The sequence below is a fragment of the Sebastes umbrosus genome, chromosome 9 (genome assembly GCF_015220745.1).
Source record: "Sebastes umbrosus isolate fSebUmb1 chromosome 9, fSebUmb1.pri, whole genome shotgun sequence".
NCBI lineage: Eukaryota > Metazoa > Chordata > Actinopteri > Perciformes > Sebastidae > Sebastes > Sebastes umbrosus.
In genome coordinates this window covers 12,734,437-12,747,117 of record NC_051277.1, presented here as the reverse complement: position 1 = coordinate 12,747,117, position 12,681 = coordinate 12,734,437, and the positions used below count along the sequence as shown (strand labels likewise).

The 12,681-nt window shown below is 40.6% G+C and overlaps 1 protein-coding gene across 3 annotated transcripts in view; it reads right to left on the bottom strand.

Moving 5' to 3' along the window:
• LOC119494460 (polycomb group RING finger protein 3) overlaps positions 1 to 12,681 on the bottom strand; it is a 64,079-nt gene that overhangs the window by 25,167 nt on the left and 26,231 nt on the right. For 2 of the 3 annotated variants that reach the window (XM_037780339.1, XM_037780338.1), the window contains exons 2-3: positions 7,809 to 7,918; positions 563 to 680 (exon numbers count right to left, since the gene is read on the bottom strand). In XM_037780339.1, the coding sequence (XP_037636267.1) occupies positions 563 to 680; positions 7,809 to 7,823 (133 nt within the window). In that variant the 5' untranslated portion in view covers positions 7,824 to 7,918. Of the gene's footprint in view, positions 1 to 562; positions 681 to 7,808; positions 7,919 to 11,681; positions 11,722 to 12,681 lie in introns of those variants that run through there. The other variant, XM_037780340.1, reaches the window with a different exon arrangement.

Genomic DNA, 12,681 nt, shown 5'->3' with positions numbered 1-12,681 from the left:
CTAAAGTGTATTTTTAAGAGAAAATGCAATATAAAAAGCAGCTTTTAGGCTTGAGAAGTTTTATGTAGAGTGATAGCGACAGCTTTGACCAGACAGTATAATGACTGTAATCCAAGATACAATGATGTGCCACTGCGTGAATGAGAGATGACATCTTCTCACCTCCTATGAGGGCTAATAAATGTGCAAATTACCTAGTGGTGACAAGAATCTCATTCTGTTCACTTCAGGTTTAAGGCACTGACTTATATGTTAAAATGACATTCATATAAACCATGAGTGTTTTGTTTTATGGGTGAGATTGTTGTGAGCTGCGTGGATCACAGAGACATCTCCGCCTGCAGGATTCGTCCCATCAGGAATAAATCCTGAAGGCAACACCTTTTAGAGCAGAAAAACCCCCTCAGAGACAAACACAACCAGCGTGTCAAATAAACAAGAGAGAATGACGAGACAGAAAGAGAAGCAGGAATAAAACAGAGAGCTGAGAAGCAGAAGTGAGAAAGTAAGAATATTGAAATCCCAGACAGGAAGTGTGTGAGGAGGAGGAGGAGGGACTTACAGGTGTGTAAGCACTCGGTGACGGTGGTGGCGTCGATCAGGTAGCCATCACACAGACGACATGTGATGTGGGCGTTGATGTGACACAGCTTTATCTTCCTCGTCAGCATGTCGGGGTTCTAGGGAGAAGGAAGAAAACGAAAAGTTGAAGTAAACACGGAGCTGCTGAGCATGGAAACAAGCAGCATGCCTGTTAAAAGACTCTGATAAGAACCTGGAGGAGCACTGAGACTGCAAGATCCTTGAATGATCTTTTTTTTCTCCCTTTTGCTTCGAGTGGATGAGTGATAGTAGTAATACCATCGCTTATTCTCCAACCACTTTTTATATCTCAGGTTCCTGCTCCCACTTGAGATGACTTGTATAAAGAATGTATACAAAAGAAAGAAAAACTGTTGAATGCTGTTTCTGGCTCTGGGTGTCGCCCTTGCATGTTATTTGTATTGCTGATGTATTAATGTCTTTTTTTTTTTTGCTTATTTTGTATAGTGGCTGAAAATGAACAAAAGAAAACTCTTAATCAGAGAAAATAAGAGAAACTCCCACAAGCTACTGAACAACAACCAGCAGTAACTCTGCTGACACAAAGCAACACTGCAGCCATCGGAGAGCTTCATTTTTATGATTTTAGGTCATGTTGAATCATTCTTAGCATATTTTCTGTTACCAATAAAACTGATACTGAAACTGAACATTTCAAAACATTTCTTTTGTGCTGCGCAAACATTTTCCTTTCTGCATTTCCGAGTGTATTTCAGTGAAAAACTACAATACCAAAACAGTTTTTACACATTAAAACATACTGTCATAATGTCTTTAGTCTGAGTAATCATTTGTTTGCCACAGAAGAGCATTTAACTACATGAGACTAATACAAAAACTTCTGCAAAAATTCTTAGACTGAATGCGTTTACAGTGAAACTGCCACTTTAAAGAAAAAAGAAACAATCTGAAAAAGAAACGATCACAAGTAAACAAATAGAAAACAAATTCAAAAACCATAAACATAATTTGCCGTTTGTCCTCATATATTAGTATACACTAAAGAGGTGCTACTTACATTATGTATGCATGTTCATTATTCAATTATTATTATTAGTCAGCAACTTGCATTGTGTCTTTTCTGCCATTGTTTTATACATTCACACCAAGAGCGAAGCAAAATTTCCGCGCAGCGTGATTACATACAGTACAAAGTCAATGCAAAGAAGCGAATAGACGCAAACTGGTGCTGGGCAACGCAAATGGTGCAACACAAACACGTGAAATTTGCGCCACTCGCCTATTTCATGGGAGTTGAAATATTCAAGCAAGAAATACGCATAACGCTGTGTCGCAAAAGCCCATCAGCGGTGAGATTCTACTGTCGTCACTGACGTTGTTGAATCAGAAAATCTGGTATCTGTCTGTGGTCACCCAGAGCTACGATAGTACATCATATCTGTACAAAGACCGGACCAAACTCTGTGTATAAACGACAGACTGTCTATGGTATAAACAACAATGTCGCTGCTGTATTTATGCCTACATGACTTTATGTTGAGTGTTGATGGAGCAGCTGCATAGCCTGGCACCGATCCATCCAAACTCCATTCAGAAAACAGGCATTTTGCGGACGGACCTGACAAAGCATGAATTCAGACTTTTTACAAATCAACATCATTGTGTAGTTATTCCGGCTCCTCCTCCTCTCCAGTGCGTCTAGCACGAATGAACACAAATGATACCTGCGGTCCGACTCGTGCGAGTAAAGCAAGGCGAAAATTCCCTTCGCTCTTGGTGTAAATGCGACATAAGAAGAAAACCCTGGAGGGTCACAGGTTCAGGTCGGTTTTTCTTTAACTGGGAGGCAAACTGTCCTGCAGGTACCGAGGTGGTCCTTCACCAAAGGGTTTCAGGTTCAGTCCCTGCAGCTGCTAATCTGTATTACTAGTCTGTGGGCCACACTGTGTGCCACTTCCTGCTCACTCATCTACAATTATAGCTAAATGGTGTGAGAAAGTATGTGTTGCATAACATCACAGATGCTCAAATAAAGAAAGTTGTAAGCGTTTTCGGAAAACACAGAGTGGCAAAGAGAGCAGACTGCAGCATGTGGGCAGGGAAATATTGAATCCTCGACGGTTTTAAACTTTAGCTGAACTTCATTTAGCCTCAATAACCAGGAAAATCATTAAGGTCATGCTCTTATTTTAAAAGAAACAAGCACACATAATGTGATTGATGGCCCGGCTGTTATCCAACTGTAGTTTCAATTCAACCCGTGCCTTGTGTAGGCAGGTCGATATCTGTATTACATCCATGCAATGTTACAACTCCAGGTTTTTCTTGTTATATGCATGAGTCTGTTTGATGCATTACATTTAACATTTGAGTGAGCGGGCCAGTGAGTATATCAGTCACTGATAAGCAAGTCCCATCTTTTTGTGACCAATCATTGTGTCACATTTTGGTTGACATAAACAAAACAGGGTATGCATGCTAGAGCTGCACAATTAATCAAAATGTTATCGAAATCTCAATGTGGCACACTGCAATTTTCAAATCGCAGGAGGCGCATTATTTGTTTAAGGTGAAATATGTGTCAAAATACCATTTTAAATGAAATATTGTGGTGCAGCCCTAATCCATGCAAATATATAAATGCTCAATCATATAGAGGTTAATCAAACACAAAGCAGTATTAATACAATTCCTCCAAATACCCAGAATAACACCTCAGAGTACAGAAAGCTGAGCCAGTTTCACGAGGTGCTTCACCACTAAAAGCACGGAATAAAAGCCACTGCAAGTACAACACAGCCATAAATATATCCCACAATCACAACAAGGAACAATATGTTGGATATTACTGCAGCATTTTATGTCAGCTAGCTGGGCGTCATTGTTCTCTATACCTGGTCTTATTGTACCCAAGGAGCTACTGTAGTTAACCATCATCCCTGCCAACCACACCAACTGCATCTCCTGTGTTTTCATCGTCTGGTTGTCTCTTTTTTGAAGACAACTTTTAAGCATCTTTTGCAGCACTAGAAGCCTGTTTGATGCTGCTATTATAACACGGTGGTGCTCTGACTGTAATAAGAGACACACTCTCAGGTACGGGTTCACTAGAACACTTCACAACATCTCCACAAAATACGCTATTCAAGCTGGAGGAGTCTATTTGAGAGGAAGTGGTCATCATTAATGAGGCAGGTTACATACAGATGGTGAACCAGGATCAGCTGTTCTACACTACAGTCTTCAGTTCAACGTGTACCTGCAGGATCACGATGAGACGAGCAGCGCTGACAGGCAGCGACGGGGAGCTCACTTAGTGATTCATTCTTTTAAATAAGATGTAAATGAGAAGGATGTTGAAAGCAGTGATTTGTTCCACAGCAGAGTGCTGAGAAACTGAATGACTAACTGTGGTTTCACTCTGTCAGTAACATCAGCAACAAGTCACTGGGAGTCTTCACAGAGCTGAGGAAACACTCAGCTGAGGTGTGAACGGTCAACTAGTCAGCTCAGAAATATTCATCAATGGGCGCCACAGCAGATATGATTTCTGTGTGTCCTTATTTCAGTTATTACCGATGTGATTTTCTTTTACTAATGACATACTCCCTGATTAATTATAGTGCCCAGAAGTGGCTCCAAAAATTTCACCATCAGGTGGGGTTAATGTCCCCCTCACTTATCAAAATCCCAGTTATGCAGGTTGAATAACTTGCTCATAGAAAACTGCACTTTAAAATGTATCATTTATTCTTTTCTTCTTTTTTTTTTTTTAATTGGTGCTTTTTGTGTTCAGTTCAGTGTTCATTTTGTTCAATAAAATAATGTTGGAAAAAAGTTCCTTTTATTTTTTTAATTCAACAAGTCAATTTGCTGTATTTTAGCAGCATACTGAAAGCAGCAGAACGACAGAATCCTTTCCAATTTGTTTATTTATCGCAAGTAAAACGCCTATTATTATCACGATACTCAACAATGTTATCGCATATCAGATATTTTCCTTACATCGTGCAACCCCTACCTCAAAGGACCTGTCTGATGATGCAGCATGATATGCAGACACCAACAGCCCAGACACACCAGGAACGTCAGCAGCGTCAGGAGCGTGTGACGGCTGCGTTACCTGTTGTTTTTTATTTCGGCGTCCGTGTTAACAGGTTAGAGCAGCCACACTGCATCTCTTCTAGAGAATAGAGGTCTGGCCTATTTTTGACGCGTGCCGCGCGCGTCTCACAGCAGCGACAGACAGTGAAAGTGATCTATTGACTGTATATTAACATCATATCAGCTACATTATTACAGTTTCGATGTCTATCTGTGGAATATGTTACGGAGATAAAAAAAAAGTAAAGACTTATTTTTAAATCAACACTTCCTGCTTTCATTTCAAAATAAAAGCACTAAAGCGTTTTTTTCTGTGGACGGAATTCCTTCATTTGTTAACACGAGGCTTTTATTCTGAAATATGTGCCGGACAGTGTTCTAGAACATGCAGTGACTTGGAGAGCTCCATGAATGAATATAGTACAGAGTTTTAATTGTGGATTATTACTATTATTTACAAATTACCACACGTTTCCTAACCTTTCTCTGTCTAAAATAAATACAAATGATATTTATAATGAAATGAAATGGCCATTAAAAGGCAAACTCTATGTAGAAAGAAAAGGCTTGACCGCAGCAGCTGCAGCAGCAGAAACGCAGCAAACACGCAGCTGACACACAGCTGAAATGCAGCTGGTGTGAACGTCTGACGTGTGAATCACGCAGCCACCACACCACGCAGCCGCCACACGCTCCTGACGTTCCTGGTGTGTCCGGGCTGTCAGGGTTGAAAAAACATGCCCTCCTTTGAGTGTTTTTAGGGATTTACAGCTGATGTGTAGTTTTAACAAGAGACACTAGAACTGAAGATCAATCAAAGCTAAAGCAACAGAAGAATTGTCTTTCTCGGTCTACTGTTTTTATCTTGTGTTATTGTGGCTTGTTGGTAAAGATGTGGATATACAGCCTCATCTCCCAGAATAGGAGTAGCAATACACTTTTCCACTACTTACTGAACTTTTTTAACTGGATAGAGTCTCTCTAAAAACTAAAAAAGTAAATGAACATGAAGGTAGGAATACCCTAACATGTCATGTCGATGGTAAATGTTAGTTTATAGAGACTCTTCAACCAAATTGCTGTTGACGGGCTAACTGACAGACTTTGTTATTAGGTTGATCTCACAGAGAATTTCTGTTCATCAACTATCAGGAATGACTTTTAAAATAACAAGAAATTCAAAGAGAATATCTGAGCTGCAGTTTTTTGACGTTTTCTTTTGATGAAAGTAGACAGCCCTCTAGTAGAAGTTTGAGTATATAGAGAGAGACACCCTGAAAGAGACTGCTCAGCTGCCTGACTCTACTCGTTTTCTGACTCCTGAAGCATTAAAGATACCTTTGTGTCAGACTCAGACCATACATTAATCTTATTTGATGTTTTAGTCTACCCTACCTACGCTGAACCTGACTGATTCCGTCTCCACCATCCGTCAAATCAACCAGCAGTTAAGTTTTCAGCGTACTTGTCAGCTACAACAGATCCCCAAACAGCTGGCTTTAATAGGATAAAATGCAATTAATGTGCAACTGCTACTATGTTTTTGTTCCAGTAAAAACACAGTGACGGATTGACCTCCTCACTGCCTTCAGTGTGTGACGGGCTGACCAACCAACAGACTACAACAGCAGAAAGTTGCAGCACAAAATCATTAGTTGTGAAATTACAGCCGGCTAGCAGTCAGATAATGGCTGGTTGTGCTGGTGAGTTAGACACCGAGACAGCTGACATCCATCATTTAGAGGCTCCAGTTGGCCCTGAAATCCTCCCTGACTGTTAAACAGTGGAAGCATCTGAACCCAGAGACAGATGTGAAGCAGATAAAGACACTGGACAAACTGAGACCTCTCCGATGTCCAATTGTCCACTTTTTAAGAACTGAAAGAGCAACTTAGGTTTCAGATTGATGACGGTGCTTTTTGTCATCTCATGACTTTTTTAAAAGGATTTCATAAACCTGTAAATATGTGAAGGCATTTACACACCGGGGGCGGGACGATTGAAAGACACGAAAATGTGAAAGGTAAGAACAGAAGGAGTTGATCTGGTCTGCGCTGTCTTTGTCAAGGTTGAAAGGAGTAATAGAGTTTGCCGTCCTGGTTCAGACTACGGAGCCTCCGTGTTGTTGTTTCATAAATATAGGCGAAACTCAACCCGTTCCACACAACGTGATTGGTTGATGCCTTTATTTGCGGTGCGAAAGAAAAAGAAGTGCCGCTTTTTTCGCCACGTAATATTCACGTTCTGTGTGAAAGTATCCATGGCCAAAACAATAGTTCGGAAAAAATATATTGACGTGAGAATTAATCGCATGAAAAAATACTGCCAACGTGGAAAGGCCTTTAGACAATTGTGAATCTTTGCTACATTTTTTGTCTGTTATAGTAAATTGAATATCTTTGAGTTTTCAAGTGTTGGTCGAACAAAACCAGCAATTTGAAGACGTTGAATTGTGATGGGAATTTTTCACCATTTTCTATGTTTTACTATTTCTCCACAAAGAATTACAGAAAAGTAGCACTTTAAATCTTGTGTTTACCAGAGATGTGCTCATAAGTTTCAAGTTTCTCAGAAATTAGTCATCCAGCATGACAAAAGCATAAAAAATGGCGAATTGACTAAAGAAATCTTAGTTGACTATGACCAAAACAACCGATTAGTCAACTAATCAACTAAAAGGAGGCAGCCCTAATTTCCAGAATTTTATAAATCAAATATTAAATCAGCTATCTGAGAGAATAATCATCAAATTAATAAAAAATTAACATAACTGCTAGTTTAGAGTTAAAACCACTTTGGAGTAATACAGCTTCAGTTTCCAAGACTGAATCTATCAAGCTATATTCAAATGTTAAACCTTTGTTTTGTCACCTATTAACTCATATATAATTCTTGAGTAACATGTTGGTACGCTACAGCATCAACATTTGGGATGCATATAAACAGGGAATTCCTCTGACTTAACAGCCAAACCTAATCGTAACCACCAGTGAGAAACTAATACAGTATTGACCCAAGATGTCCACTAAAGGTCTAAAACTGTTGGTCATCTAACTTTCATTTCTGGGACTAAGAAAACACAACAGGAACTCTCAGTACTGACAAAGACACGGGAGTAAACCAGACGATGTGGTTCTTACCCCTAATACCGCCATGCGTCGACTGTGGATGGTGCAGCAGCCACGTCTCTTCCTGCGGTTGTGCGGCCGACAGTGTTAGCTCCTCATCATGGAGAGCCTCTCATTGGAGCCTGCAACAGAGAAAGAAAGCAATAAGCTGTTAGTGAGATTCACTCTGAAATCTCAATGACGTTAAAATCAGAAACTACCTTTAACCAGGAGTAGTTCAACGATCTCGGGAAATATGCTTATTAGTTTTCTTGCCCAGCGTTAGATGAGAAAATCGATACCACTCTCATGTCTGAAGCCTCCAGCAGCGGGTTAGCTTTGCTTATCTTAGCATAAAGATTGGACTAGCTTGGCTCTATGTAAAAAATCTGCCAACCAGCACATCCAGAGCTCACCAATTAACACGTTAAATATAAACATCAATTCGCTTTTTTACGAGGGTAATGTGCGGGGCTATTTCTTGACTGTGCGGCCAGGCAAACAGCTGAGACTCCAAGAAGTTAGTATGTCATATAAAACCCCGGCAAAATGGCCAGTTGTTGCTTTTACAATTCAGTTTTTGTACAAATTAAATACACAAGATATAGTAGATACTTTGGAGGTGCTCGTGGGTAGACTTTGTTACCTTTGGACAGAGCCCAGCCGGCTGTTTCCACCTGTTTCAAGTCCATTTCCCATATTTATTGTGATATGAGGCTACCATCAAGAAAGAGAACAAGGATTTCCAAACATGTCGGACTATTCCTTTAATTAAAAGCTCTAAATCTGGTCTAACTGAGCAACCAAAGCAAAGAAAGCTACAGACAGAAACTGCAATGGAAACTCCAGGGAATCAAATATTCACTGTACCACCCACACTGTTTGATTGACGAGCCAAACGCCACAAACGCTTGGCAAGAGAGAACAAACAAAGAGAAGATGATCTCACGTATCACCGCTTTTAACACACGCGTTTAATACTGTTGTACAGTGTTCTCCACAGAGGGCAACCACGACTTCTGTGCTGCCGTCACTTTGTGTGATTCATCGCTTAATTGTAGGAGTCGGACCACTCCAGTCACGATGGGAGAGGGAACGCCAGGCGGACACCCACCACTGTTTCATCCTCCTCCAAACACACATACAGTTTAAAATAAATAAAAAACAGCGGTCAGAACAGTAAGTCTGCCAGCCTGCCTCCGTCTGTTCATCAGACCGTGAAATTAGCCCAGTTAGTCTACAGAGATGAGATGTGGCGGCGGGCTGCTGAGGACACACAGAGCCCATTAGAGAGCCGCCACGCGCCGACGGACTCCACACAGATGTTATCGTCACATGACGCCCGGCGACTCCTCTGTGATGTAATGTTTTATTTGCGCCTTGTTGGGGTTGAGCTGAGGTCGTGTTCACACCGAGCACACTCAGGAGAGTTTCCTCTTTCTGTTAGGTTTACTTAGACAGGTGTGGGAACATAAATCTGTCTACACCGACAACATAAAACAACGCCAAAATGTTAAAAGGGCGAGAGGATAAGAAGACAGATGTTGACATCTGCTATCAAGCAGTTACTTATGCTTGAAAACATGCATGAAGGTCAGATGCCAAAATCAACAGAAGGTGAAATACAAGCTCTGGATCACAGTATGCCTCTAAATAGGGCAAATATCTGTGGTTTATTTGTGATTTGGACAGCGTCAAAATAAAATAACATCAAATAAAACATATTTGACACATTGTTAATATAGAACATAAGATATTTGTTCAGTTTCTGTCCTCTGCAGCAGCAGCAGTGGTGGATGACTAGAGGGATAACACTGGGGGCAAAAAAAAATATATATAAGAGATAACCACCTCTGAGTTCAGTTCAGTTCAGAGCTGAGGCTGCGGCATTCTGGGTCATCTGAGGACACCAGTTCTCTGAAAGCCAGACGATACACTAAACTGACAGCCTGCATCCACCGCAATACACGGCCTGCTTTCTCCATCATACTGGAGACACTGTTATCTCTGTTCACAGTCCGACATTAGGGACGTCCTGATAGTCAAGTGGTTAAAACAAATACCATTTAACTGTATCAGTCTAATTTCCTGCCTGTCTCACCTGTCAGCAATCTAATGAAGGCAAAAAAACCACTATAATATAGCAGATATTAGGACAGCAGCATATTCAAAGCACACTTTACTGCTGTGCAACTGTTCTGAAAACAGGAAAAGGTGCATTTTATAGCTTGCAGAGCAGCACATAAACACACACATATTTGTTTTCTCAGGGAGGAAGAGGCAATAACGTCCGTCGTCTCTCTCATCCACTTGTGAATATGTTCCTAAAATGATGCGATTGTTCAGCAACCACAAGCTTATTTACACTCTGTATTTGCTAGAATCATCTAGAGACATAGTCCACATTATTTCCACGTATCTATCGTCAAAACAGCTGAGAGTATGAAACAGGGTTATACCTGCATATTGTCTTGCTGGTCTATCTACTCTACTTGGCAGTTGATTCACACATCCACCTGATCCTGGTCAAGTCTGTAAACATCATTGGCTGATAATAAAGTTTAAAGACGGTGAAATGAACCCTCATTACTGTGTGTATTACTCACGTCTGCTTCCTGTTCCCTGTGAAATGACTGCACGCACATTCAAGCAGAATGTCAGATATTCATCGTGGTGGCAGCAGTACAGGGACTTTTTACCACAGTGACCAAAGTACTACACAATATACCGTCACAGAAGAACAGTTAACTACACAGTTTACTGTTATAAGTCACACATGCGCGAATGTCGGAGTGACGATTGCCTGCCGAGGCAATATTCGACTGAAAGTTTGCCAAGATAGAACTATACACTCAAATGCAAAGATGCACATTTGTTTGGCCACTGGAAGAGATAGTTTATTCACATTTGAGAAGCTGCAACCAGAGAGTTTTGCTTTGACTCAAACCAGATCTATAAACAGGTCTATTAAAAACTGTTGCAGATTCATTTTCTATTGATCAACTGATAAATAGTTGCAGCTGAGCTCTAAACAAATCTAAATCTAAAAAAACAGCAGAGGGAGAACAATTTAAACATCAGTCTACATTTATAAATCAAGAGCTCCAGAAGACTCTGACATTAGGTATAGCAATATCCGATGACAGTGAAGGTATCTGATGATTTGTCATGCTGTAATAGTGTAGTGAACAGTAGCTGTAGTGATTCACTATGAAGCCGTGGGTTCATCATCACGCATCCTCCCACTCAAACCTGTCAGCCAGCAACTGTTTCCCACAAACCCACTGACAAACATTCAGAAATCAGCCTCTCTGCTTTTATCAATCATCTTCTATGACAACCGCAAATATCATATCACAGCTGCCTTATTTCCTCTTGTGTTGGTATCCTGAGCGTGGTTCACATGACATGTTACTTGATGTGAGGTTTGTTGGAGGAAACTACCGTAGATAAATGCCGATGTTTAGTGTCCTTATGATGTCGTTCTTTTAACGGCTGCAAGAAAACACTTTAAGAAACACCAAAAATGTGCTCTGTTTCCATGTTTGATTTAGATGATTGAAGGGGTTAGAAAGAAAACAATCTGTTACAGGAAGTTTTTGCATATATTTTTTGTGAAATAGTGGATACTTTCACCTCTTTGGACCTCTAAAGATCCACCAAATAAGACAAATATAAGAAGGAACAACTCTGTTCATTACTCGTTTAGACACTTAAGTTAACAGCAGATCCACCTGTGATGAGGCCGCGGGTCACAGAGTAGACGTGGCTTCATTTTTAAGGGTTCACAAGCCCAAAAAGTTGGGAAGCACTGCCTTAACCCAACACCCCCAAGCTTCAAAATGTTCCTTAAGTAATCTGTGAGTGACATTACAGATGCTATATGCATGTTTGGATAATATTTACCAGATATTATGCCCCTCTAGTCGCTTTATTAAAGTTAAGCTCATTAAGGAGATACAACAGTAGAAAGAAATCCAAACAATCACAAATGTTTCTAGCATCAGAAATGTTTCTACGACTACGAGAACTCCCCCACAGTAGGCTGAAGAGGATAACTGATAGTACTGGTGCTTATGAGTGGGACTGTACTGTCAAACACTGGAGTGATTCACCACAGTTAGTTAGCCCTGACCTAAAATATATATTTTTTTGACGTCCACTTGAACTGAAACTGGTTTCTAGTTGTCTCTTTTATGTGATTATTCTGAGGTCAGAGCTAAATTGTCAGGACTGTGGCTCCGATCCAGTCCTCAATAATAACGGCTGCTTGTAATGCTGGTGAATGGAAGACTGTTGCACCAGTCGCTCAAGATGAGAGGATCAGCTACGTGTCTTAAATGTAAAACGTTTTGAGGGTCGATTTCATTACGTAACAAAGTGAAAGCAGAGCGGAGTCAGGAGGGCAGAGAGAGCAGCACGTGTGAAGGATGAGGGTTTCAGTGGTGTAACAGTTTCAGGGTCAGAGGTCAGCTGCCCTATTTGATCCCCGAGACGTGCAAACTGAGCATATCAATGACATTTCACAGCTCTTGGTAACAGTCTGCTAAGCACAATTGTATACCTCATAAGAATAAATTGTGTGCTATCATTTCATCTGGCAGCTTTCATTTCAAATGTGCTAAATAAATCAATGTAAACAGGTACAAGATGAACTGCGTAACTACGAATGGGAAGAGGAAGCTCTCCATCTGTCCACAAAGCTAAATATTTACTGGTCTATGATGAAGAAGCTATTTTATTCACAAGTAGCAATGTTTAAAATGCTGTACACACTATGTAGTTGGCAGCATTTCAGTGCTGGACAGGCTGAATCCTGTAAACTGGTTGTTGTAAACTGTGGCCTCAAAGTAACAACCTGAGCCATCAGGTACAGGAAACATTAGGCCAGAGACTCTAGTAAACA